The sequence below is a fragment of the Carcharodon carcharias genome, chromosome 20, assembly GCF_017639515.1.
Source record: "Carcharodon carcharias isolate sCarCar2 chromosome 20, sCarCar2.pri, whole genome shotgun sequence".
NCBI lineage: Eukaryota > Metazoa > Chordata > Chondrichthyes > Lamniformes > Lamnidae > Carcharodon > Carcharodon carcharias.
This window is the reverse complement of record NC_054486.1, coordinates 85,577,988-85,605,607: the sequence shown is the minus strand read 5'-3', so window position 1 is coordinate 85,605,607 and position 27,620 is coordinate 85,577,988. Positions and strand designations below refer to the sequence as shown.

The window sequence follows — 27,620 nt, the reverse complement described above, 5'->3', positions numbered from 1 at the left end:
AAAGACAGGCGATTGGCACTAAGTTAAAATGCTCAGAGAGCCAGTCGAGACACAATGGACCGAATGGCCTCCTTCTATGCCGTAACAATTCCGTGATTCTGTGATATATGAAAATAAAAACTAACACAGGAGCAACTAATGAAACAGTTTATATATGTCATTACCACATAGTTATACCACTCTGCACATTTTACATAAATAACAACCAATTCTGATCACATTGATTACATTAAGGCACATTTACTTTACAAAAGTACTGAACATTACCATATCTGAAGAGCATATGCATTGTAGGCCATGCACAGCAGGTAACAAAAAGCACGCTGGCGATAGTAAATGCTTAGAGAAAGTTTTTCATCATGAAATAATGTTATTCAGCACTTAACCTGGTGGTAATGTGCACATTGGTTTCATACACATACAACATATATGTACTTGGAATTAACTTGTAACGAAGAGGCAAGACATGAAGGGGTAGCACCTTATGCAGATGCCCAGTACATCACATTATGTTCATGAATTGAATTGATTTTTGAAATCTGGGTTTACAATTTAAAAATATTCTGAAGAAATTGCATTAATTGTAGACTTTGTGTCTTTAAAATATTTTGCTGAGATCAAATGCTCTCATTTCAAGCTAATAATTGCAAAGTAGCTGATTTCAGTGAAATGTCAAAGGCTGAAGAATCCAAATGACTATTTCATAGAAACACTTCTGGAAAAAATGGCTGACTTGCTTTATTTCCCACCTTCTCGCCCCAACCCCCATTATAGAGCTCCATAATTACCACTCACCTCAATTTCCCTGTACAGCTGAGGGGCTCGGATTATCCTGCAGTAACTATCAAGGCCATTCTGTGATTAGATGACATCAGAAAGGAATATGAAAGGTAAACCCAATGTGCTATTTCAATATATGTCAAAGATAAGGGGGCAAGGGTTCAAAGTTGCAAAATGTAAACTTAGAGTTAATGTAAGAATGTAACAAGGAGTAAGCAACACATAGAATGGGACATTAAGATAGCGTGGCGGAGGCAAAAACCTGGAAACATTGAAAACTATTTGGATTCTGTGATGGGGTCGTTGAATTTTTCTGGATGGCTGAATTAGGATAGGCTAAATAGTCTTCTTTATCCATACTTATCCTACATCTGTTCTTCTTCACATGATTCTGAAGTAAAATGGTGAAAGGTGATCATGAACTTTGCACCGATTAACATGCAGCATTCATATCCAGAGTGCGGAAACACAAGCAGTACTTTTTAAAGCGTCATTATTAAACAAGGTAAAATAGGACCATATTAGAATGTAGGGCCCAGTAAAATTATCTAAGAGAAGGCAGGTTCAAAATGCATGTCGGAGTGTAAAAAGAAATGTAACAAATGAAGCCAGATTTTACTAACAAGTCTACCAACCTGAAACAATAGCTAAGACTAGTGGACCATATATGTTGCAGATTTTACTTCAGAAATAATAGTTTCTGAACCATAAAAGCTTACAGCAGGAAACGGAGACATTTAGCCCATTGAGTTTATACCATCTGGGGTAAGTCAAAACTAATGTCATTGCCTAGCTCCTTCCCATTTTCGTATTCTTCCTTTGCTTGAAATAGTTCTCCATTTTCTCAGCAAGACATAATGGTCTCTTTCTCAACTATTTCCTATGGCAAAGCTGTCCAGCTGCTTAAAAGGAAACATTACCTTCCCTTATTACAACCGTTTAAAGTTGATGACCCCACACCACTGAATAACCAACTAGAGAAAATAATCTTTTCCTATTCATTTTATCAAATCCCTACATAATTTAAAAAAGATCTCAATTAAATCTCTTCAACTGCTCTGCTACTTTGGAAACAGTCCCAATCTTTGTAGTTCCCCAAATGGGATACCGTGGTCACTCTACACTGTGTGTGCTCTCTATGCCTTTAATGTTTACTGGAGTATCCAAACTGCATAAAGTGCCATAACAGTGGTCTAATCATTGCCTTAAAGATTCATTATCTCTTTGCTCTTTTATGGCTTTATCCATTCCAGAGAATTTGTATTTGTGCAGTGTTTGTTACCCAAGTCAGTTTAACAGAAGTAGTGCTTCATAAGGAGATTGTCTCACACTACTTCTGTTTCATAGTGACTAAAGTAACACCACCTGGTGGGGAATAAACTTGAAAATTTCCAACTTTTTAAACCTTTAATGAGCTAACTATCCTTTCACTTAAAAAATGTAAGTAGCAGTTGGAGACCAGAAAATGGACCATTCATCCAAAGAGCTTTGGCTCTTTCTGACCAAACAACAGTGTAGAACCAGGACTGTAACACCAACCCACTGCTTGCAACATGCTATAAAGCAAATATCCATGTCAAACTGAAGTCTACAATGCAGCAGATCCATTGGAACTCTGATCTACAGAATGGGTGTATTATGATGCGTTACTACAACTATTTGATGACCTTTATGAGAAACACACAATTAGATTACAATGAGACGGAGAAATATTTATTATAATGAAAAAGATGTGACTAAGTTATGGAGATGTCAGCAAAGCAATCAATCCTTTGACCCATCATGTTTTGCTGGCAATAGGTCCACATAAAGTTAATTGCACAAATGTGTTTGTGTGGTTGTACTAATCTTGTATAGTTATACAAGACTAGACAAATCCAATACCAGCTTACAGGGGTTGGAGGTCTAGCAAATCACTAGTTTAAATCTTGATTTAGGGCTTGAATACTGGTTTGCATAATGCTGTATTAATCATTTATAAAATGAATTGGCAGAATTGCGAGTGAATTTGAATTATACCTTAAGATGGGAATTTAAAACTAGTAGTAACTGAAAACGAAAGTAACTAAGCCATGAGGAACTTCAGAAGCTTTAGTGCTGAAGAGTGCAACACATGTGCCTACAGATTGTCCATTTTCTTAGAATGAAAACTCCTGAAAGAATTTTTGCCTTCAGACACAAACCTGAGACTAAGACACATTCAGATGATGGAACAAAAATGAAATGTGAATAGATTCCCAATGCTATTGCAATAATGATCCCATTGGATGTTTAGTTCTGGTCAGATTATTTATCTTCTGAGAACTAAATGGGCTTTTAAAATGCACACAGCATGTAACAAACACTAATGATCCCTGTGGTATGATGTACATTTGGAGAATTGTACAGATTGACAACAGTGGTTCAAGAAAAAAGCTGGGGCAAAATGGTGCCTCAAAATGTAAATTTGGCATTTTTGCATAGGCCTAACTTGAAAGTTTATTAAAATAATTGCAGGTAGAAATTCAGCTTGCATCCAAACTGAGCAGCTCATTCCATACGTGCCTAAGGACCAAACCAAATTCGTGTCTGTCCTCACTAAATGGAAGCAGCAGACTGCAGGCACCAAATGGACATCTTAATGCAGCCCGCCCAATTGGTTGATTAGGCCACTCAAGACATTGTACAGCTAGGATAAGCTTGTGTGAAAGGAGCTCCACCCATTTGTTACCTGAATTTTTCTTCATGGTCCTACAACCTGCAGAGGACTTTGATTTGCATAGTTAAGGTGCATTCAGCCTGTTTCAGGTGGGCAGGCCAAATGCCTATTTAAAGGATGGCCTGAATATGGCATCAGATGGGCCTTGGGCATGAATGGGGTTATCAAGGTGAACCCCACTCTCCTGATTTCTGACTCGTGACTGCCTGATATTCGGAGGCAAATGGATGGCCATGAGTTGAATTTCTCCTCCAATGTCTCTTATGTCCCAGTTTATTTATTTGTAATTAATTTTAACCGCAGCTTATTTCATTGCATTGAATCTGATAAGGAGACTAATTTAGAAAAATCTAAAGTAGTTTTAATTACAAATTACAATTGTCACTACATTTCAAAAAAGTACTTAATTGGCTCTAAAGTGCTTTGAGACCTCCTGAGGCCTTGAAAGGCACCAAATAAATGGAAATTTTTTGTTTCTTTAAAGGAGGATCATTGACTAAGGAGAGAGAGAAGCTAGAACAGCCTTACATCATTTAACACAATGTTGTTGTTCACAAGCAATGCAAATGATTTCATGAAGCTATCATGCATTGACATCAAGTAAATGATTAAAACAAGTGCAGGCTTTTAAGAAAAAAAGCCTCAGGGCCTCAGTACAAGTGCCACAAATGACCTTGGTACCTTTGGCCCAGGGAAATAGAAAGAAATTCAGCTAGGGTTCCCAGTCCTGATTGTTATCTAATGACCACTGCTGGAAAATACATAATGGATGAAGACAGGGATTGGACTGACTGTGATACTGCCAAAAGTCACTGTCTAGTCTCATTCACAAGGAATAACCAACTGCGTGAAGTAGCAGCGGACTGCCAGCACTGCGGAACCCAACATTTGTAGCATTTAGGTGAAGAAGCAAAAGGGAAGGATATAACATTGGGAGATTCATGCCAAAGTTTATACAATACTGTCTAATTGCAAAAAGCAAAATATTCAAAAGTTGCAAATCAATGTAAAACTCTAAGGGTACAAACTCTGCTTGATCAATCCTTGGCTCCTATAAGCCAATTGCAAAGTTATGCATTCCCAACCCCTGATTATCAATCCGTTAACTTTAATGAATGGAAAAACACAGATGGGGTTGTGCCACATTTACTCCTGACTTGAGCCAAGGACCAGAGCAGTGGAATGAATACCCTCTAGCACCCAGCTAACCAGAGCATGCAGCAACAGTATCATAAAGTGAACTCATTGACAAGGTCAGCAAAAAAGAAAATCTTCATAGAATTGGTCTCCAAGTATTTTGTGGTCTTTTCCAGGTTATGCTACAGAGAAAACATGCAGAATTTCAGAGACATGTGTTTGCCAGTGATTATAGTTTGTGATGAGTTATGGATCTGTTATCCAAACATTTTGGGATAGGTGAGATTGCTGGTGAAATTGGCAAGTTCATGTCAAATATAAGAACAGTTAATTGCTGTTGAAATGCACTCGGATGAACATAAAGCATAGAAGCTAATGGAATTTTTTTAGCAATACCTGTACAATCAGCACATCTGGTTGTTAAACTGTGCCTTTTAAACCACTTAATCATGTAGCAGTTCTAATGTGTTACACAACCAAGCTACAGCTACACCTGGCACAGTTATAGTACTGCCACTGCACTACAATATAAGCTGCAGCTCATCCGAGTGTTTAAGTTTCTATTTTAATAAAATGCACATTCTGACAAATGTACTTATTGTTTTCTCTTAAATTCTATTCAGTCCCTGGTAGTGCACAAGTGTACCTAAACTGCTATTGTTTCTGCATTGTATCAGGTACAAATGCAGCTTGGCTCTGTTCCACATTACAGCTGATATAGTACAGGATGCCAGCTGATCCCAGGACACACGTTTAAGCTTTTATTATCTTAAAAGGTACAATTTAAAAAAATAAGCTTGTTGATAAAAGAAATCCATCCAAGATCAAAATTTTAAAAAACTCAGCATGATAAGGTACAAAGGTCAATGGAGTTTGTTACAGGATGCCAAATGATGACAAATCAGTGTCTTACCAATGACTCAATTAATGTTGATTGAATTCCTTTTAATAAGGACTTTGGAGTCAAATGATGTACCTATCCAGCTGTTCCACCCTACACAAAAATTCTGCACAGTAGATTTAATTCTTTCTCTTCACTATGTACTCTCCCGTCTTTGGATCTTATTTCACTTTCCAAGCCTGATCATTCAAAAAATAAACCTATTTTTGCTTTTTTATAATCTTGTTTTGGAGATTTTGTCTAAGCACAAAAAAACTATTGTACATTGTTGAATGCTTGTGTGAATTAGCATTATAATATATGTCACGATTTCTGCACAGACATAGCTTCCCAAGCAATCGCCTCTCAGCGAAAAAGTTTTTTTTGTGAAGTATTCATTGAACCACATTCACTATATAATGCTGTTTTAATGATGACCCAAAAAGCTCCAGAAACAGAGCATCCAAACCCCTTTGGAGGTTATTGTTCAAAATGGCAGCCTCAATGGTTATCTAAGCATACTTACCCCTATTTAGGTAAGATGTATTGGTTCCAAGGAACGTCACTGGACACTGCAACATCAGGGACAGAAAAAAGCTGGCAGGACCCAACCTCCAGAAGCAGCATTGAAGGTGGCAGTGAAGCTTCCATCTCCTCCTCCTACCTAACTAAAGGAAGGGGTGAAATAGAAAAAACAATGACAAAAACAGGTAACAAAATAAAAATACAAAGAAACACCAATAAATCACCATTTTGCACTGTTCCTATTAAAAATAATCTCTACTTAGCTCATACTCGGCAACAAAAAACACACTACACATTACATACATAATGTCCCAAGCAGATCTGATCAAAACCAAAATTTAACATAAGTGCCCTCATTTTAGATTTATGAAGTCACCAATTTTCCAAACCAGAGGATATCCATTGGGCCTTGTAAGCAGATTCATTGTTATTTTTCTGTGAATGAGTGTCAGTTTACAAAGCACTATCTCTGCCAAACACAGAGTGAGAGAGGTATAAACGTAACAGTTCATCATCCTGCTGGAATTTCATTTTAGGAAGTACTTTTTCCCAAATGGTCATTTGGGTAACCAAGTCCATAGATGACATTATTTGAAGAAAAAGGCACAATGGAGTATGAACCAATCTCTTCATAATACAAAGATTGGGAACATCCATTACAATCCTTGATCATACACTTCATTCTTTTCTGTGCATCAGAATAGAGGTGCTTTGAGGCCTTATTAAACTCTTCAGCATAGTTATACACTTCTTTCTCTGTTTCTATGTGGATTTTCCTCAATAAGTTGTTTATTAAAACAGCCCTTCGAAGATAGATTTCAGGGTCTTCAAGAATCTTTAGTTTTTCTAGTGAAAGCCGTAGAATACATGTTCGATCTTCTGGAAAGATCAGGTTCTAAATAAAAAACACTCAGATGTTTAAAGTAACAATGCAAAAGTGTCCAAAGTTAGAGTATTCATTGCTTTTTGTTTAATGACCAAAAGTGCTTACTTTTGGAAAGTACCCATTGTAAACTTTATGTAAGTCTTCTTCTTCTGCATATTTTCTCTTGAAGTACGCTACTTTCGACGTTGTTAATGTATTTGGAAAATTTTCTGTCAATCTACTGTAGGAGAAACATAAAGAAAATAGTGTCAATTTACTGAATAACTAGAAACTCTATGTAATAACCACAAGGAGTTTAAGACTGAATTATGCATTTTTAATTATTATGCTCAATATTATCTCAGTTTCAGCAGCACCAGTGACTCCATAAATATCTGCAGTGCACCTCCTCCTACCCAGTCAGCCATAGTGTTACTGAGGGATCATAGAGAACCCTTATTCTTTACACCAGCTGCTAAAATATACCGGCTATACTGTGAATTATTTTTTAGACTGGAGAAACTCTCTGGCTGAGGCACAGGCTTTGAAGCAACAGTGGTTTTAAGGAGAGATGCATGAAAAAAAAACAGGAAGCTATATATTTCACTACACTCCTTGATATATAAAACAACAAAGTAACAAGTTGTTTTCTCTCTAAAGATGCACCATTAAACAGAAATCCAAACACTGAGCCTTCCTCAGTGGCTAAGAAGCCACAGATTTAAAATAAATTGGCCTTGCAGATCTTAGCTATGAGGGTCAATGACTCACCTCAAGCCTCACTATGATCAAGTCTGAGAGGAAGCCTTGGTTCCCAAGTAGTCAATCAAGGAAAGTCTAGCCAGCCAGTAACTGTATTACCTTCTTTCAAAAAACCATCAATCAAATCACTACCCTAGGCGTAGGCCTACCTTTGATCTGTGACCTGGTGGCTTGTGAATACCTCTGCAGATCCTGAAACAAAGAAAGCGGATGAGGTACCTTTCAAATACAAATAGCAATTCATCAATACTGAGTGAAGGAAACCTCTGACAACAGGCAAATACAACTTGTGACTGAATTTGAATGCATGACCAGCACAAGCCCCATTGTAGGACTTGATCACATTATTCAGGTTTGCACTTCAATGCAGGACTGAGGAAGGGCTGTATTATTGGAAATGGCCTCTTTCAGATGGACCATCAATATCAAGGTTTTGCCAGTGGGGTTGGGAAAGGGTGCGGGTGCAATTTGATAACTGCATTCCTGAAGAGCAGCACTGGATCTCACCACCTCTGGAATACAACACAAGTTTCAAAGCGAGGGCAGAAGAGAAGGGAATAGGAAACCTCCTTGCCTTCAACTAACAGCCCATTTAATTGGGCTTGTTAATGCACTGGGCAGGGTGAGAAGGGAATTATCAAAGTTGAAATCGCTGAATCAGGAACGTCAGTGCACAGCTTTTGGGTCAAAGTGGGCAGAAGCTAAATTTGTTTTTGATGTTGGAAAATTTCAGGAGCTGAGGGATCTTGGCCAGATCATGTGCTTTACCTTCTATTTGGCTGTTTGGCCACATTTTTATATGTTGAGACTCCTAGCCCTCTGATGTGGTGCATCCTCTCTTCTGCAAGGCAGCATCAGGCCCCATTATGGCAAATGAGGTTAAGGGATGGGTCAATAGCTGTGCAGTGGCCGACATTTAAGGGGATATTTCAGGATATAAAGAATAGATACATTGCAACGAGAAAGAAAAATTCCAAGGGAAGGACTCACCATCTGTGGTTAACTAAAAACGTTATAGACAGTATCAAACTTGAAGAAAAGGCACACAATTGCGCAAAGATGGGTGGCAGCTCAAGAGTTTGGACAGAGAGAAAGAACAGCAAAGAATGACAAAAAAATTAATACGGAGGGAAAAATTAGAGTACGCCAGAAAGCTAGCTAGTAATATAAAGACGGATTGTAAGGGCAGAAACGCCTAAATTGATGCACGGTGACATCGGACAAACGTCCCGACCTCACCGCACGTCATTCCAATCTTTAGGTCAGCGGGCGCGCACCGGAGTCAGCTGCACACCCGCCGAACTGTCAAAGACCTGTTAAGGCCATTAATAAACTAATTAAAGTAATTGTCAGCACTGCCCGTCCAACCTTAAGGTTGGCGGGGGGCAGGCGAGGAGCCCAGGCGACCTTTGCATTTTTCATGAAACCTCAACCATGGGCGGAATGAGGTTTCATGAAGTGTTTATTACATTAATAAAACATGTTTAAACATTTGATAAATATGTCCCAGCTCATGTGATGCTGTCACATGAGGGAACATGTGTAAATGATTTTTAACTTTTTTTATTCTGAACTGTCAAATTCAACTTAATCTCCCTGAGGCAGCTCCATGCTCCAACTCTCCCTCCTCCCCCTCCCGCACAGGTAGCACTGAGCGCTGCCGGGTGCGCACCACGTTGGGCAGGCCTTAATTGGCCCACCCACGTAAAATGGCAGCACGCATCCAATCGCGGGCGGTGATCAGCTCTGTGTCCGCTGTGCCCGTTCCCAGTCGGCCCACCTGACAGGGAGAAAATTCTCCCCTTACAGTTTCTATAGATATTTAAATAAGAAAAGAGTTAACAAAGCGAGAGTTGGTCCTATAGAGAGTGAGTCTGCAGAAATAATAATGGAAAGTAAGGAGATGGCAGATGAATTGAACAGGTATTTTGCATCGGTCTCCGCTATAGGTGACACAAGAAACATTCAAGAAATAGCTGTAAAACAGGAAATGGTGGGAGGAACTCAGGAAAATTACAATCACCAGGGGAGTGGTGTTGAGCAACTTGTTGGAGCTGCGGACTGATAAATCCCTGGGTCCTGGTGGACTTGATGCTAGGATCTTAAATGAAGTGGCTAGTGAGATAGTTGATGCATTGTTTTAATTTTCCAAAATTCACTAGATTCGGGAAACATTCCATTAGATTGGAAAATAGCAAATGTAACTCCTTTATTCAAAAATGGAGGGAGACAGAAAGCAGGAAACTATAAGTCAGTTAGCTTAACATCTGTCATGGGAAGATGTTAGAAGCTATTATTTAAGATGTTATAGCAGAGCACTTAGAAAACTTCAAGACAATCAGGCAGAGTCAACATGGTTTTGTGAAAGGGAAATGATGTTTAACCAATTTATTGGAGTGCTTTGAAGGAGGCATATGTGCTGTGGATAATGCGGAACCGTTGGATGTAGTGTACTTAGATTTCCGGAAGGCATTTAATAAGGTGCCACATCAAAGGTTATTGTGGAAAATTAAAGCTCATGGTGTAGAGGGTAACATGTTGGCATGAATAGAAGATTGGCTGGCTAACAGAAAACAGAGAGTTGGCATAAATGGGTCTTCTTCTGGATGGCAGAATGTAATGAGGGGTGTGCCACTGGGGCCTCAACTTTTTACAATTTATATAAATGACTTGGATGAAGGGACGTAAGGTATGGTTGCTAAGTTTGCTGATGACACAAAGATATGTAGGAAAGTATGTTGTGAAGAAGACATAAGGAGGCCACAAAGGGACATAGATAGGCTAAGTGAGTGGGCAAAGATCTGGCAAATGGAGTATAATGTGGGCAAATGTGAAATTGCCCATTTTGGCAGGAAGAATAAAGAAGAAACATATTACCTAAATGGTGAGAGTTTACAAAGCTCTGAGATTCAGAAGGATCTGGGTATCCTAGTGCATGAATCACAAAAGGCTAGTATGCAGCTACAGCAATTAATTCGGAAAGCTGATAGAACGTTATTGTTATTGCAAGAGAAATTGAATATAAAAGCAGAGAGGTTATGCTTCAGTTATACAGGGCATGGGTAAGACCACATCTGAAGTGCTATGTACAATGTTGATCTCCTTATTTAAGGAAGGATGTAAATGCAATAGAAGCAGTTCAGAGAAGGTTTACCAGACTAATACCAAGAATGGGCGGGTTGTCTTATGAGGAAAGGATGGACAGACAAGGCTTGTATCCACTGGAGTTTAAAAGAGTAAGAGATTACTAGATTGAAACCTTTAAGATCCTGAGGGGTCTTAACAGGGTGGATGTGGAGAGGATGGGAGAATCTAGAACTATGGGTCACAGTTTAAAAATAAGGGGTCACTCATTTAAGACAGAGATGAGAATAAACATTTTTCTCTCAGAGGGTCGTCAGTCTTTGGAACTCCCTTCCTCAAAAGGCAGTGGAAGCAGTCTTTGAATATTTTTAAAGCAGAGCTAGATAGATTCTCGATATGTAAGAGGGTGAAAGTTTATCGGGGGTACGCGAGGATGTGGAGTTGAAGTTACAATCAGAACAGCCATGATCTTACTAAATGGTGGAGCAGGCCCGAGGCCAAGTGATATACTGCTGCTCCTAATTTGTACGTTCATATGTATTTTTGTATGTTCGTATGTTTCTAAGTGTTAGAATGAGTACATGGTTTCTTGGGTTTTATGGATAACAAAGGGCATAAGATAAGCAATATTAAACTAAAAATCCAAAATCATACAAGTGGAGGAACACAGCTATTAGATTGTGAAGCCACGATCCTAATTTAAAGGTACTTAATTAACTTAATTTTAGGTGAAAGCTTGCATCATTAACATTCATTAGATAATATATGTATTTGAAAAATTAACATAGGATTTTGTTTCCTTTCTAGCTACCAAATAAATTCTTCAAAAGAAGCCCACACACAGGGCAATGGCTCATTTACAATTCTACTATTCAGTATGTTGGATATTCTGTGCAAATTGGCAGGTTCTATTAAACAATTCAATACATAATTGTCAGTTTACCTGTTTCCATTTATAAGCACAGTAAACTTCTAGCAAATAATACCTTATACATTATATAAATTAGTTCATATCACAGTTATATGCAATTCAGAATTATAATTGTTTCACAAGATACAAATAAAAATATTTTAGCCATCTTAATCATAGCATTAACAACAAAAACAGAAAATTCTGGAAAAACTCAGCAGCTCTAGCTGTATCTGTGGGGAGAGAAACAGAGTTAACATTTTGAGTCCATACGACCCTTCTTAAGAGCAGTATTTGCAGTATTTTGCATTTATCTTAATCGTAGCATTGTCGCACCCAAATCGTCATATTGCCATTTCCCTTTCTATTTTAATATGAATGATTCGATGAATGCAGGAGGGAGGAGGACCCAGAGCAGCACCTCAAAGAGCGGGAGAAAGAGGGATCCGAGACAGACAGCAGCACTTAGAAGAGCTATCCAGTCCAGTCCAATTCAATCTAGGGATCCAGAGCAGACTGACTGCATTCTGAGAAAAATCAAATTGTTACATCACAAGAAAACAGGAAATTGATTGACTGGTGAGTATTTTTCTTATTTATCTTTCAAAACTTGACTTATTTTAGCAATTGTGAGGTTTTATTAGTAGCAGTAAGGTCTACTAATAGTAGGAAAGCTTATTAGATTGGCTGGTGAGTTTTTCCTATTTATCTTAACTATGGAATTTCAATAGGGGTAAGTAGAACATTTATTGAAATAATAAGAATATAAGCACAGGCAGGACTAGAGTCATTAATTCAAATTTAATCAGTAAAATAATTAATTAATTAAAGGCTATAAAGATTGCAGGGCAGATGATGTGTGGCAGTTACAGAATGTGGGAGTGCGTGGACACCTGTACGATCCAAAGAAAATACACCTGCAGTAAGTGTCTGTGGCTGGAGGATCTTTGGCTTGGAGTCATTATGCTGAAGGCAGAGCTGCAGACACTGCAACACATCAGGGAGGGGGAAATTTACCTGGAAATGCTGTTCCAGGAGGCGGCACACCCCTTAGGATAAGGTTGTCGGATTTGGTCCATGGTCAAGGACAGGAGGGTGTGACTGCGAGTGAAGCAGGTATAGGGATCGCAAAGGTTGAAGTAGAGGGGCCTCTGCCCTTGTAATTGTCCAATACATTAGAGGCTCTTGCAGCCTGTATGGGCAAAAACAGGGGCTGCAGAGTAGATGAGCACATTGACCATGGCACCGTGATACAGGAAGCCATTCCAGTCAGGTGAGTTAATAGGAATGTAGACATAGTAGAAGACAGTATATTCAGGAGGATAGAGACACTTCTCTATAGCCAAGAGCAAGAGTCCTGGAGGCTGTGTTGTCTGCCCAGTGCCAATGCCAGGAAGGTGGTGGCATGGTGGTATTGGCACTGGGCTAGTATTCCAGAGACCCAGATTAATGTTCTGCAGAGCCATGTGCAAATCTCACCATGGTAGATGCTGAAATTTGAATTCAATAAACATCTGGAATTAAAAGTCTGATGATGACCGTGAAACCATTGCCCTCTGTTATTAAAAACCCATCTGATTCATGAATGTCTTTTAGGGAAGGAAATCTGCTGTCCTTACCTGGTCTGACCTACATGTTACTCCACACCCACAGCAATGTGGTTGACTCTTCAATACTCTCTTAACAAGGGCAATTGGGGATGGGCAATAAATGCTGGCCTAGCTAGTGACACCTACATCCCAGAAACAAATTTAAAAAATGCTCTGGGCTGGAGAGGAACTTGTAGTTGGAAGGGGAGGATCTAGTTGTCATGCTCCAAGTAGGTACCAATTACATAGTTAAGACTAGGAAAGAGATTCTGCTTAGAGACTATGAGCAGCTATGAGCTAAATTAAAAAGTAAGACCTCAAAGGTAATGATCTCTGGATTATTACCTGAGCCACAAGCAAATTGGAGGGGACCAGAGTTCTGGAGAGTTATATAACTAGGGTGGTAGAAAGGGATTTAAATTAAAGAATGAGGGTGAAGGATCAAGTGAGGGAAGATGTGATAAATTGAAGAGCGAGGACAAGGCCAGAGAGCAAGACAACAATAAAGGAAATGATAATCAGAGTGTAGCAGGGAGGGACAGAGCACACAAACTTAAGGGTGCACCAGCAGATAAGGCTAATAGTTGCAAAAATAATAAAAAGACAGATTAAAGGCATTTTATCTGAATGCACACAGCATTAGCAACAAGGTAGATGAATTGACAGCACAAATAGAAATAAGCAGGTATGATCTGATAGCCATAATGGAGATATGGCTGCAGGGTGACCAAGGCTAGAAACCTAATGGTCAAGGGTATTTGACATTTAGGAAGGATAGGCAAAAAATGGAAAGAGAGGTGGGGTAGCGCTGTTAATAAAGGATAGGATTAGTATATTAGTGAAAGAGGATCTTGGATTGGAAGATCAAGATCTAAAATCAGTTTCAGTGGAACTAAGAAACAGCATGGGGCAGCAAGCATTATTAGAAGTTGTTTATAGGCCACCAAACAGTAGTAGGACATGGTATACATCAGGAAATTAGAGGTGCATGTAACAAGGGTAATGCAGTAATCATGGAGGACTTCAATCTACTTGTAGACTGGGTAAACCTAACTAGCATTAATGCTGTGGAGGATGAGTTCCTCAAATATATACGATTTTGTTTTCTAGAACAGTATGTTCAGGAACCAACTAGAGAATGGGGTATTTTAGATCTGGGGCATTTTACAGTGAGAAAGGGTTCATTAATAATCTCATTGTCAAGCAGCCTTTGGCGAAGAGTGACCATAATATGGTAGAATTTTACATTAAGTTGAATGTAATGTAGTTCAATCTGAAACTAGGGTCTTATATCTAAATAAGAGAAATTAGGAAGTTATGAGAGGCAAGTTGGCTGTGGTAGATTGGGAAACAACAGTAAAATGTACCATGGTAGACAGGCAATGGTTAGCATTTAGACAATTAATATATAATTTACAACAAATTTACATTCATTTGAAGCACGAAAACCCAACAGGAAAGATGATCTAACAATGGCTAACAAGAGAAGTTAAAGATTGTATTAGATCAAAGGAAAATGCTTTTAATGTTGCCAAAAAGAGTAATAAACCTGAGAATTGGGAACATTTTAGAATTGAGCAAAGGAGGCGCAAGCAACTGATAAAGAAAAAATAGAATATGAAAGTAAACTAGCGAAAAACATAAAGACAAAGTGTAATAGATTCTAATGGCATGTAAAAAGGAAATGATTAGCAAAGACAAATGTGGGCCTATTACAGGCAGAGATAGGAGAATTTTTATTAGTGAATAAGGCTGCTTTGTGTCTGTCTTCTGTCACGGAAATATAGTGATTCTCATAATATTATTGTGATTTATTGTAAAAGTAGGTTAATAGTGGGATTTGGATAGTTTCTGTGTGTGTAATTTAATTACATCTTGTAGCCAAACAGATTGCAAGTTGAAATATCAAAAAGAGTAAGGTGTAGAAGTGTCCTTAATATGTTAATGAGTCTAAACATGGTTGTGGTCTTAGCATGTAAGGTGCAATGGGAATTTGTATTTGTAGATAGATGAAAAAGGGATTTGGTTTTCAAAGGGATCTCAGTTTGTTTACAAATAGCCAGACAAGCAAATTAAGGAATATGTTTATTTTTCTCAAGGGTTATTGACAATATATTGTGGCAAAATGAAAGATTTATATTATGAAAAAGGTAGAGTTCCAAAGACATGTGGAAACAATGGAACTTACATTAAAATAGAGAAGTGTGTTTAAAGGAGAATGACGCTATGTGTCAGGAGGAAGGGATTGTACAATCTAACAGAAGTTTGAGAAGCCTCCTGTACTTCTGCAGTAAGCCTGCTGACTACAGAAACCGAAGCTGGGAAAAGCCACTTTGAATTCTACTGTCCAAGGTATTGTGTTTAACTTATGGATCTGTTTAAATTCTATCTTTTTTTTACTGTTGCCTTAATGGGGGTGTAGCTGGAAGCCAGATCAATTAGGGTTTTAGGAGTTTTTATAGTAGTAATTTGTAGACCTATGTATGTGCTTGAAATCTTTTCTTGTGTTAATAAATGTCTAATTTAGTTTTTAAAATAATCTCTGGAGCCTTGGTGGACTTATTACTTTTCAATTCAGGGCACACGTCTCAAAATAAATACAAATTACAAAACTGTTGTGATAGCGTGATCAAGTTTCCCTCGTGGATTTGATCTGCCTGGCACACATTATCTGCTGTGTTATACATTTCACTGAGGCAGATAGAAAAAATCTCTCAGAAACACTAGAGAACCAAGGGACTAGTGAGAATGAGGAACTGAAGGAAATAAGTATTAGTTAAAAAGTAGTACTGGAGAAATTAATGGGACTGAAAGTTGATAAATCCCCAGAACACGATGATCTTCATGCCAGAGCATTGAAAGAGGTGGCTGTGAGGTCAATGGATGCATTAGTGGTCATCTTCCAAAATTCTATTGATTCTGGAATGGTTCCTGCTGATTGGGAGGTAACAAATGTAACCCCACTGTTTAAGAAAGGATGGACAGAAAAAACAGGTAACTACTGGCCTATTAGCCTGACATCAGTAGTAGGGAAAATGCTAGAATATATCATAAAGATGCGATAACCGGACACTTAGAAAATAATAGTAGGATTGGGCAGAGTCAGCATGGATTTATGAAAGAGAATTTATGTTTAACAAACCTGTTGGAGTTTTTTAAGGATGTAACTAGCAGAACAGATAAGCGAGAACCAGTGAATGTGGTATATTTGGATTTTCAGAACATTTCCAATAAGGTCCAACACAAGAAGTTAGTAAGCAAAACGGCACATGGGATTGGGGGTAATATACTGGCAAGGATTGAAAATTGGTTAACAGACTGCAAACAGAAAGTAGGAATAAAGAGGTCTTTCTTGGTTTGGCAGGCTGTTACTAGTGGGATATCGCGAGGAGGCCCCTGCTATTCACAAGGTATATCAATGATTTGGATGTGGCAGCCAAATGTAATATTTCCAAATCTGCTGATGACACAAAACTAGGTTGCAATATGAGCTGTGAGGAGGATGCAAAGAGGCTTCAAGGGAATTTAGATGGGTTTGGTGAGTTGGCAAGAACATGGCAGATGGAATGTAATGTGAAAAAATGTGAAGTTAGCCACTTTGGTATGGAAAACAGAAATGCAGTGTATTTCTTAAATGGGGAGAGATTGGGAAATGATGCTGTTCAAAGGGATCTGGGTTTCCTTGTTCAAAAGTCACTGAAAGGTAGCATGCTTGTGCAGCAAGCAATTAGGTACGTTGGCCTTTATTGCAAGAAGGTTTGAGTACAGGAGTGAAGGTGTCTTGCTGCAATTACATAGAACCTTGGTGAGACTGCACCTGGAGTATTGTGCAAAGTTTTGGTGTCGTTACCTAAGGAAGGAGGTACTTGCCATAGAGGGAGTGCGACAAAGTTTCACTATACTGATTCCTGGGATGGTCGGATTGTACTATGAGAAAAGATTAAGGGAATTGGGCCTATATTCTATAGAGTTCAGAAGAATGTGAGGTGATATCATTGAAGCTTACAAAACCCTTAAAGGGTTTCAAAGAGTAGATGCAGGAAGGATGTTTCCCCTTACTGGGGGGGTCTAGAACCAAGGGGCACAGTCTCAGAATAAGAGGTAGGCCATTTAGGACTGAAATGAGGAGGAACTTCTTCAGTCAGAGGGTGGTGAATCTTTGGGATTCTCCAGCCCAGAGGGTATGAAGATAGTGCGGGAAAATGGCATTGAGGTAGAACAGCCATGATCTAGTTAAATGGCAAAGCAGGCTCAAGGGGCTGAATGGCCTACTCCCGCACTTATTTCCTATGTTCCTTTAATATTAATCTGATCTTTGATAGCTCTAATAATATCCGCAAATTTGCCAACAAGATCAAACAATATATGATCAAGGGAACAGCATAAGGCAGATTGGAGAATGCTTTATCATGTTTTTGAGTAAAAATATCAATTAATCTTTACTGGTACAGAAAATATAAACTAGTCATGACAGGTGCTCCTTAACAAAGGGCAAGAAGAGAAAAAGGTTTGCATGTGGTATACAAATGTTCAAGTAGTATTAATATAAGCCTTGTCACAAAAAAATTAACAAGATACAAGATACATTTTTGTGGCAATAGATTCCAAGTCTAACCAACTTATTTAGTATCATTTATTGATAAAGGATGATTTGGAGAATTGCATGTTCACTTCATTTGTAAAACTTTTTTAAGCGTTGCAAAGGTTCAAAGGGCAAGAAAAATGATGCGGTGTCTTAAAAATATGATGATTACATTGAATTAGTTCTCATTCAAAAAAGGGAAAGGTCATATAGTTTGGATCTTGAGAACCCTGGAGTGATAAAGCACAGAAGGAACCTTTTCTTTTGCGCTGGCTCATTAGTTGAGCTATCCAACTTTTCCCCTTTGAGCACTTATACAATTCTCTTTTGAAAATTACTTATTTACTATGCTGAGTGCATTAACACATATGCATTCAAACCCAGTCTTAGGCTGCTTCCCGTTTAAATTTGTTTCCAGCAACCTTTCAGACAGTGCATTCCACCTCACAACAACTCACTGTGAAAAGAAATATTTTCTCATGCTGACTCTTGTTCTTTTGCAAATCCCTTTAATTTGTGTCCTCTAGTTAATAACCTTTCTGTTGCTGGAAACTCCTTTTCATTACTTTCTCTATCAAAACCATTCAGGATCCTGAACATCTCCATAAGATTTTCTCTTAAACTTTCTCTGCTCTCAGGAGAAAAATCTCTGCTTCTCCAGTGTCTCCACATAAATGAGATTCCTCATTTATGATATCATTCTGTACGTCTCTTCTGTACACTCTCTCCAACATCTCGACATCTTCCTAAGGTGCCCAGAACTGAACAAAATGCTCCAGCTGAAGCTAAGCCAACGTTTAATTAAGTTTTACCATGCCTTCTTTGCTTTTGTACTCCATGTCTCTATGAATAAAGCTAAGGATCCCATATAATGAAAGCAAAATACTGCAGATGCTGGAAATCCAAAGCAGAGTCATACTGGACTCAAAACGCTAACTCTGGCCAGGATGTTCCGGCCCCATCGTGTGTGGGACCTGCCACGGGTGAGGCGGTACCCCAGCCAGAAGTCCGTTGACTTGCGGCAAGACTGGAAGATCCCAGCGGCGGGCGGGTGCAGAAAATCCCGCCCTCTGTTCCTCTCTCCACGGATACTGCCAGACCTGCTGAGTTTTTCCAGCATTTTCTGTTTTTATTAAGGATCCCATATGCTTTTTTAACAGCCTTCTCAACTTGTCCTGCCATCTTCAAAGATTTGTGTATATACATAGCTATGTTGATCTGTTTCAGCAGCCCTGCCTTTAAAATTGTACCACCTAGTTCACAAAGCCTCTCTTCGATCTTCATACCAAAACGCATCACATCATTCCTCTCTGTGTTGAATTTCATTTGCTGTATGTCTGGCCTCTTGAGGTTTGTTACTATCCTCCTCATTGTTTAATACATTTCCTTGATTAACCTTCTCCATTACTTCATCAAAGAATTCAATCAGGTTAGTTAGGCATGGTTTACTTTTAACAAATCCATGCTAGCTCTCCATGATTAACCCATTGTTAACGAATTAAAGTTTATTTTGTCCATGGTAATGTTATAGTGCTGCCAATGGAGGAGCAGGTTAACTCAGCCTGCAATTTCTGGATTTCTGCTTTGAACTGTATATGTGGGTGCTCCAGAAGTTGCTGCCCCATTTATTCTATAATAGCCATAAGCACTGTTAGCCTCACTGCTATTAACGCAAAAATTTAGTCAATTAATTCCCAATCCTCCCTTTATTTGAGTCAGGTCAAATTATAACATTTTCTGCCATTTTATCATAGTTTTATGAAGTGATTTGTGCCTGCACGTCATCAACGGTATTTACCATGCTGAATAATGCATTACAAAGATGCACTCTAACCCCATCTTTCTCCCTGCCTGGATCCTCCTATTTCTGAGCTATTTGTTACTCTGGTGCCATTTGTCTCCCATAGTCTTCTGTGAACTTTATTTCTTCATTCAAACGATTCATCTTCTCACCACCTGCCAAATTAGTTTAAAATCTCCCTCAAAGTATGAGTTAAATTTCCCATGGAGCACATTGATCCCAACTCTGGTTGAGATGCAATGTGTCCACCTTGAAGAGCAGGGCCCTCCGGTACTTTTTCTTCAGGCATACATTAACCTGTCTTTTCCTACAATTTCTGTACTCACTAAAACGTGTCACTGGGAATAATACAGAGATTACTGCCTTTAAGATCCTGCTCTTTAATTTCCCCCTGAGCTTCTAAAGCTCTGACGAGAGGGCCTGAACCCTTTTCCTTCCTATGTCATTAGTTCTCACATGGATTGTGACTTTGGCTGTTCCCCTTTCCTGCTCAAAATGTTCAGCACCCCTTCAGAGATGTCCTTTACCCTAGCACCAAGGAAGCAACAAATCACGTGGGATTCACATTGATGGTTTCAGAAATGCTGGTCTATCCCCTAATAATCAAACCCCCTATGACCACTGTGCCCCCATGTACAGTCATTCACCCCATTGTGCCATGGTATATCTATATAGCAGCCCCTCTGAGGTGTCATCACCCTCACTAATATTCAGCACTGAAAACTGGTTTGAGAGTGCCACTCTCCCAGCGAATTCCTACATTGCCTGCCTCCTCCTACCCTGCCAAATGGCCATGCACTATTGTCCTGAAATCTATACAGCTGCAGGGTGACCACTTCCTGGAATGTGCACTCCAGGAAATTGTGAAATTCCCATATGCCCTGCAATGAGTCCAGCCTTTTCTCAAGCTCAGAAAGCCTGATTTTGAGTTCAGGCAACTTGAGACACTTACTGCACAGAAGGTTATACTGGACACATGAAGCATCCCAAAGATCCCATATCGCACAGGAACTGCAGGTGTCAATTCTCAGCTGTTCCATCATTCTACTTATATTTAAATATTTGTATTATTTCATATGCCATTACTTCAATTTATTCTTCAATAATTTATTTTTAACAAATTTCCATTGAATTGAATTTGGATACCTTTAATATTGGTGTCCTCCACTTAGTTAATTTAAATCTTATCCCCTTGGAACTTAATTACTCTAATTATTTATATTTACTTGTTTACTATTACATCTCACATTAAAATACTCAGTACTTCCTTCCTGCTCTGCATCAAATTCCCAGTCTCACCAAATTCCCACCAACATTGTTCAGCAGATTCTCCCAACTCTGTGTGCACTGTTCGCAATGATAAGTATTATGGACTAGATTTGTAACAAAAACTCCCAATAACACGTGGTAATACAACAACAGTTAATTACTATAAATAGGAAGTAAAGACAAAACCCTATTCGGGTTAATGTGAATAAATATGGCACACAGAGTCTAATACTATACAGAGCAGTATGAGTCCTAATTCTTCTTAAAATGTTTTTTGCAGCTTGTATCTTTAGTCAAGGATTGAATTGTGTCTTCTAACCTTATAATGACCTACTCCTGTCCCTGTATTCCTATGTTCCTGTTGTAAGTTTTATCTCTGATTATTTACTTCCATTGAGAGACTGAGAGAAAATATCAAGGACCTATGACAATGCAGATTTGGTATGGTCCACTGAGGTGTGTTCTTTTCATGTTCCATGCTTTCTTACTTAACATGACTATAGACCGCAGGAAGCTATAAATGGACACTCAGGTTGGCTGAACAGTGGCAAATGGAGTTTGGTCGAAAGAAGTGTGAGGTAACAGGGGAAGGCTAACAAGGTAAGAGAATAAACAATAAGTAGAAGATCCCGAGATGTGTAGAGGAACAAAGGGACCTGGACCCTGAAGGTGGCTGGACAGATAGATAAGGGGTCAAGAAGGCATATGAGATCCTTGCCTAGGCATAGAATATAAGAGCTGGAAGGTTATGCAGGCCTGGAACTGAATAATATACTAGTCAGGCCACATTTGGACTACTACATACATTTCTGCTCACCGCACTATAGGAAAGATGGCGATTGCACTCAAGAGGATACAGAGAAGATTTATGAGGGTGTTGCTTGGACTGGAGATTTGTAGTTATGAGGAAAGATTGGATAGGCTAGAGTTGTTTTCTTTGGAATAGTGGAGACAGAGGGGAGACCTAACAGAAGTGAAAGAAAGCATGAGGGGTCTATATAGACTGCTTAGGAAGGCCCTGTTCCCCTTGGTTGAAGGATCCATACACAGGGGGTATAGAGTTAACGTAAGAGGTAGGAGGCTTATAGAGCATTCAAGAAGGAATGTTTTCACCCAGAGATTGATAGGGATCTGGAATTCATTGCCTGATAGGGTGGTAGAGGCATAACATATAAAAAATACTTGGATATGCATTTAGGGCATCATAACCTACAAGGCTATGAACCAAGAGCTGCAAAGTGGGATTCGGCTGGATGTCTAATTTTCAACTGGCACAGGCATGACGAGCTGAATGTTCCCCTTCTGTACTTTAAATTTCTACAATCCTATGGGCAGTTGCAGCCAGGGGTCATGTAAAATTCTGCAGGTGTCCTTACTGCCAGCTATACCCACCCACCCCAAACTGGCTGGGATTTTACGAGGGACGGGCAAGGCCTACAGTGGCATGCCCGGCCTCACACCAGTTGAGGCCCTGATGTGGCCATTGATCGCCACTTAAGGGATGCTTCCCAACAGCCACAATTTTCCGGTGGCAGGAGGAGGTCAGGGATATTGGGGGTGGTAGGGAGGGAAGTTATTCCCCCAGGCAAACCTGCTCAGGCCCCAGATGAGAAGAGAGGGAGAGCCTCACAGTCCTCTTTCTCGATTCAAGATCCCACACAAGGTCTTCCTCTGCCCCGCAGTACCTCCTCCCCCTGTTTGGAACCACCTGGTCTGCAGTCCCTTTAGCATACACCCCCTTATAAAGGCCTCTTGCCCTGACCTCGCCAAGAGACCTACAGTCCTCACCTTCCATTCGAATTCTTGCTCTTCTTCACTGGGACTGGACGTGGTCCCAGTAGTGGCCACGTCTCCTGGTGGTGCTGCTGGGGCTAGAGATCTGCCAGTCAATCTGATTGGTCAGCAGCTATATGAGGCAGGAGTTCCTCCCTAGATTTGGGCAGAAGGCCCGCCTCCAGCCAATTCCCCCTCCACAGGGTGTTAACTGGCTGCTGTCAGGAGTGGGTGTGTGTTCCCCACCGACTATTTCAATGGTGGGGCGGGAAACCCAAGTATCCGAAAAATTCTGCCCTATGATTCTCTTGACCGAACAGTCTAACCACAACTGTGCCTTTAAAGGGCTTTTTCTTCTTTAATTAAAGTGCTTTCTTTTCCTCTGAAACAGTAACTGTACTGCTTTAAGATGAAATAAATATTGAAATAAATTGGTTAAAGCAAACACGATTCCAATCGTTTCACTGTGCAGTATGAGTGATAATCATCCTATACATCACAGCATGTTCAGATTTGAGATATAACAAAGCATAAAGGAGATTCCTGACAAAGTTTCAATACTGGAGCTGGAAGACGAACACAAAGCTGATGGGAGAATGAGACTTTTGAAAGTAATTCTCAGTAATGCCTGTAAAGGTCAGTCTAATACATATCTAAGTTCTTGGGCATGTTCTTAAAAAGGCTAAGCTCAAACACTAACCTTAATAGTTTCTTCGCTTTATCCCATTCGGTCTTCCACTTGACTAATAAGCTATTCAACCGTACCGTCAAAATCTCCCACCACTCCTTTGTATGGTCAAATGCTAGATGTAGCTTCTTGGTTACTGGGAAAAGAAGAATAGAAAAACTTCTGATAGCTTCCATTTCCTGACATTTGGATGGTCAATGCTTAAATCAGTGGGCTGTCTGGTCAAAGCATTCCACTATAATGGCATCCACATGTAACAAATGTCATCAAAAAAATGATAAGCATTGCACGCACCTGTTTATAACAACAACTTGTATTTAGGCAAGATACTAAGCTACATTAGGAAATATTAGGGTAGATGACCAAAAGTTTGGTCAAAGAGGTAGGTTTTAAAGAGTATCTTAAAGGTGGAAAGTGAGGTAGAGATGTGGAAAGATTTAGAGAGGGAATTCCAGAGCTTAGGGTCCAGGCAGATGAAAAACAACCACCAAGGGTGGAACAATTAAAGTCAGGGTGCAGGTCAGAGCTAGAGGCACTCCAATATCTCGGTGGGTTCTGGGACTGGAGGAGATTGCAAAGGTAGGGAGAATTGAGGCCATGGAGGGATTTAAAAACAAGGATGAGAATTTTAAAACCGATGGATAAGAATAGAACCAGGCTAGCGCAGTCCCAGATTACTGGACGATAGTGGAGAGGTGTTGGAGGAGGATGGTGTGATCAACCACATTAGAGGAAACAGGCAGGTCGAGAAGGACAAGGAGCTTACCTTTGTCCCAGTCATATAGGAAATCATTTGAGATTTTGATAAGAGCAGTTTCAATATGGTGGCAGAGTCAGAAACCAGATTGGAGAGATGCAGACATGAAGTTCCAGGAAAGACGCGCACGAACTTGGGTGGCGACAACATATGCAAGGACTTAGGAGGGGAAAGGGAGTTTGGAGATGGGGAAGTAGGTTGGCAGGAGGATGGGGCTGTAGGTTCCTTTTTGAGGAGAGGGGTGATGATGGAGGATATGAAGGAGAAGGGGAGAGAACCAGTGGAGAGAGATCCATTAATAATATTAGCTAACATGAGAACCAGGAAGGGAAGTTAGGTAGTCAATAAAAGTCATTTTGCTTGTCTTTGTTAATTAGATTGCTTTTCAAGGATCATTTGGTAGTTCAGCTTTAAAGGACAGTCCAAGGAAAGGCACACATAATCCACATCCATCTAATTGTCTGCCAGCTTGTGGTTTGACTATATATTATTTACCACAGCCATAGCAACGTGGCAATGAGTTTGATTGCATAGCAAATCGAGATAAGTCACTGTAGGTGGCAGTAGATGTACGGATACAGATCCAAACCCAGTGAAGAACTGCAAGTAACATTTAAGATTAATAGGGCTCATTAATCTTGTTAGAAGTATTATTCAGTTGAGCGTTACATAAGGTTATCAGTTTGAATGGGACAATCCCAATTTCAGTTCACTTAACCCACTTTTCAATGAACTGTTTCAGAAATGTTACATGTTCCATTTGTGACATTCTCTGCCTCTTGTTAGGAGATGTATTACCACGATCTGCAACCTGGTACTGGGGTCTGCAAATGGATCACTTAAACAAACTATCATCTGGTATATTTTCTTGCGATGCAACACATCAGGTAAATAAAAAAACTTGCAATTGGTCATGTGATTATTTCATTTTTGCAAATTAATTTTTGGACCATGCTTGTTGATGATTTTTAAAGTAGCTATGAAAATTGCTTTTTTGTAGATATATTGGTTGATGCAGACAAATCTGCCACAGTTTTAAAAAAAACATTGACATGAAGTTAACAATTTCATAACTGGCTGGAGCTGGTAAGATGCCTGAGTATGTTTCATAGACAGACTGAGCAGCTTAACCTAAAGAATTCTTGTTAAGATTTCCCATTGAACTAAAATTAACACTGCCATGCAATCCCAATATAAAATGCATGCACTTTTTAATTAAGACTGTCAGATTTCTTTAATACAGTATAAAACATGAAAAACTCACAACGGTAAGTTCCTCACCATACACACAATGCAGCTACTGTAACACCAAACAGCAATACTGTTGAGATTAGCAGCCCCTGGAGAAATATCCTCGAGCTGCTTTATCAAATTTACAAGCGAACACAAATAACATCTGCTAAAGTTACTAGAGAAACAAGCACAGTGATACATCTCCCTTGGATTTGCCCAAAAGTAATTCTCATTGGAAACAATATCCTTCCATTTTGGACAAAGTACAAAGAATGCACATTTTTAAAAGACAACCTGAAGGCACCCTAGAGGTTGCAGTGAAGAGAGGCCCACACCATCAGAGTTAAGACTTCCTAATCAGTCTTCTGACTGCTTGTAAAACCCTGTTGTATACGTGGAAGAGTTTGATAAAGTCCAACTTTGCAAAACACGACCACACCAGAGCAAACAAGGACTTATGATATCCAAATTATGGCCAAAGGGCCAATCCAGCTATTTGTCCCCGAGCCACTCATTTTCTATTTGCATGCTCAAGGTGTAGATTTTCTGGAATTAGCTTTACCTTTTCAAACTTTATAGTTTTGAACTTCGTGGCCAAGCAGATGGAAAAAAATGTCCGAGATTTAGTTGCTAAATCTGTCAGTGAAGGAATGGTGTTTTCCATCAATGAGCGAGACTCCAGGCTGACGAAGATTTTCAAAAAGACAAAAGCAAAAGAAATATTATCAGTGAGCAGCAATGAAGAAGAAACATAATTCAGTCAGCAGGAGAAGGGGCAAAAGGTGAGCAGCACCTTTGATGACATTTACTTTACTTTCTGTCCAAGATTTCAGTTCTTATTAGTGTCAGCAGAGCTTTACAAATGTAATAGACACACTTGATATTAGGGGGTCGATTAGCTCAGTTGGTTTGCGATGCAGAGTAACGCCAACAGTGTGGCTTCAATGCCCACACCAGCTGAGGTAATTCATGAAGGCCCTGCCTGAGGTGTGGTGACCCTCAGGTTAAACTCACCACCAGTTGTTTTGCAGCCCCTGGGACTACAGCAACTTTCATTCATTTCATCACGCATACAGTTTATTTCTTTGTTTATACATGGCCCAAAGTCTCTAGGATATGCATCCAACAAAGGAATCTGGATACCCTTGGCCTAACCTTACAGCCAAAGTCAAAATCTCACCCCACTCTTCAAATTGATGGAAAATAAATCCTCCTTCGTTTCACTCTTAGATATTCCCTAAAAGGCTTTTTATCATCATGTAAAATATTGACACACATAATGCAATTTAACCCTATTTTATGAAACTTTCAATAGGAAGCAAAAACATCAAACCTGTCCTAATTTTTACTCTTAGAATCCCTCTTTGGGTATGTATGAACAACCAGTAATTTACACCCCAATAGTAATCATTAGCCTAATTCTGATGGTCGTGTCAATAGCCAAAGAAGAACATTATGAAGCTGTCTCCTCGGTTACCAACAATTAAAGGTGTTTCTCAAGATCATCATGCAACTTATGAGTATACATGCTTACACAACTGTTCATAGAAACAATAAATAAAACAGTTATTTTCTGTCTTTCTGTGTATGTCAAAATCAGCTGCCAATTGTAAAGGTATAATTATTTGAGAAGTTTCACTGACACTTGAGTAGGTTCTACATTCTGGACGTCCATCATCTTCTGGACGTCTTGACCACCATCCCTCACTATAGGGCCCTCTGCTTCCTCCATGAATGTAAGTCCAGCCAGACCCCATCCACTACTACCCTCCCCGGCCTGGCTGAACTTGTTCTTACGTTGAACAACATCTCCCTCCACTCCACTCACCTCCTCCAAATGAAGATGTTGCTATGGGAGCCTGTATGTGTCCTACCTACACTTCCAATCTATACTCTCTTTTCTGTAACTGGAATCACTTAGAACCCTGATAGGGTTCCGCTTGTCTTCACCCTTGACCCCACCATCTTCCACATTCAACGGACCATCCTCTGCCATTTCTGCCACCTCCTGCATGATATCATCACCAAGTACATTTGCCTCTCCTCTCCCATAGGGACTGTTCCCTCCACAAACCCTCAGTAACCCCAAAAACCTCCTCCCCACCTAACAGAGATGTAGCACCTGCCCTTTTAACTCCTCCCATCCCAATGCTCCATACACTCAGGTGAAATGGAAACATATACTTCTTTCACTGTAATGTACTGTATTTGATGCTCACTATGCAGTTTCTTTCACATTGGGGAAACCAAATATGGACTGGCTTTGCTTAACACACCCATTCCGTCT

The 27,620-nt window shown here is 39.6% G+C and overlaps 1 protein-coding gene across 1 annotated transcript; it reads right to left on the bottom strand.

Annotated features, from left to right (window-relative positions):
* Window positions 1–133: 133 nt before the first annotated feature.
* LOC121292356 lies at window positions 134–27,347 on the bottom strand. Its single transcript, XM_041214206.1, has 7 exons — window positions 27,212–27,347; window positions 24,596–24,700; window positions 23,356–23,479; window positions 7,797–7,913; window positions 7,012–7,126; window positions 6,022–6,915; window positions 134–1,171 (listed from the first exon to the last, which is right to left on the bottom strand). Exons 1-6 carry the CDS (start codon window positions 27,345–27,347, stop codon window positions 6,553–6,555), a joined length of 960 nt encoding a protein of 319 aa, XP_041070140.1. The 3' UTR covers window positions 134–1,171; window positions 6,022–6,552.
* Window positions 27,348–27,620: the final 273 nt, after the last annotated feature.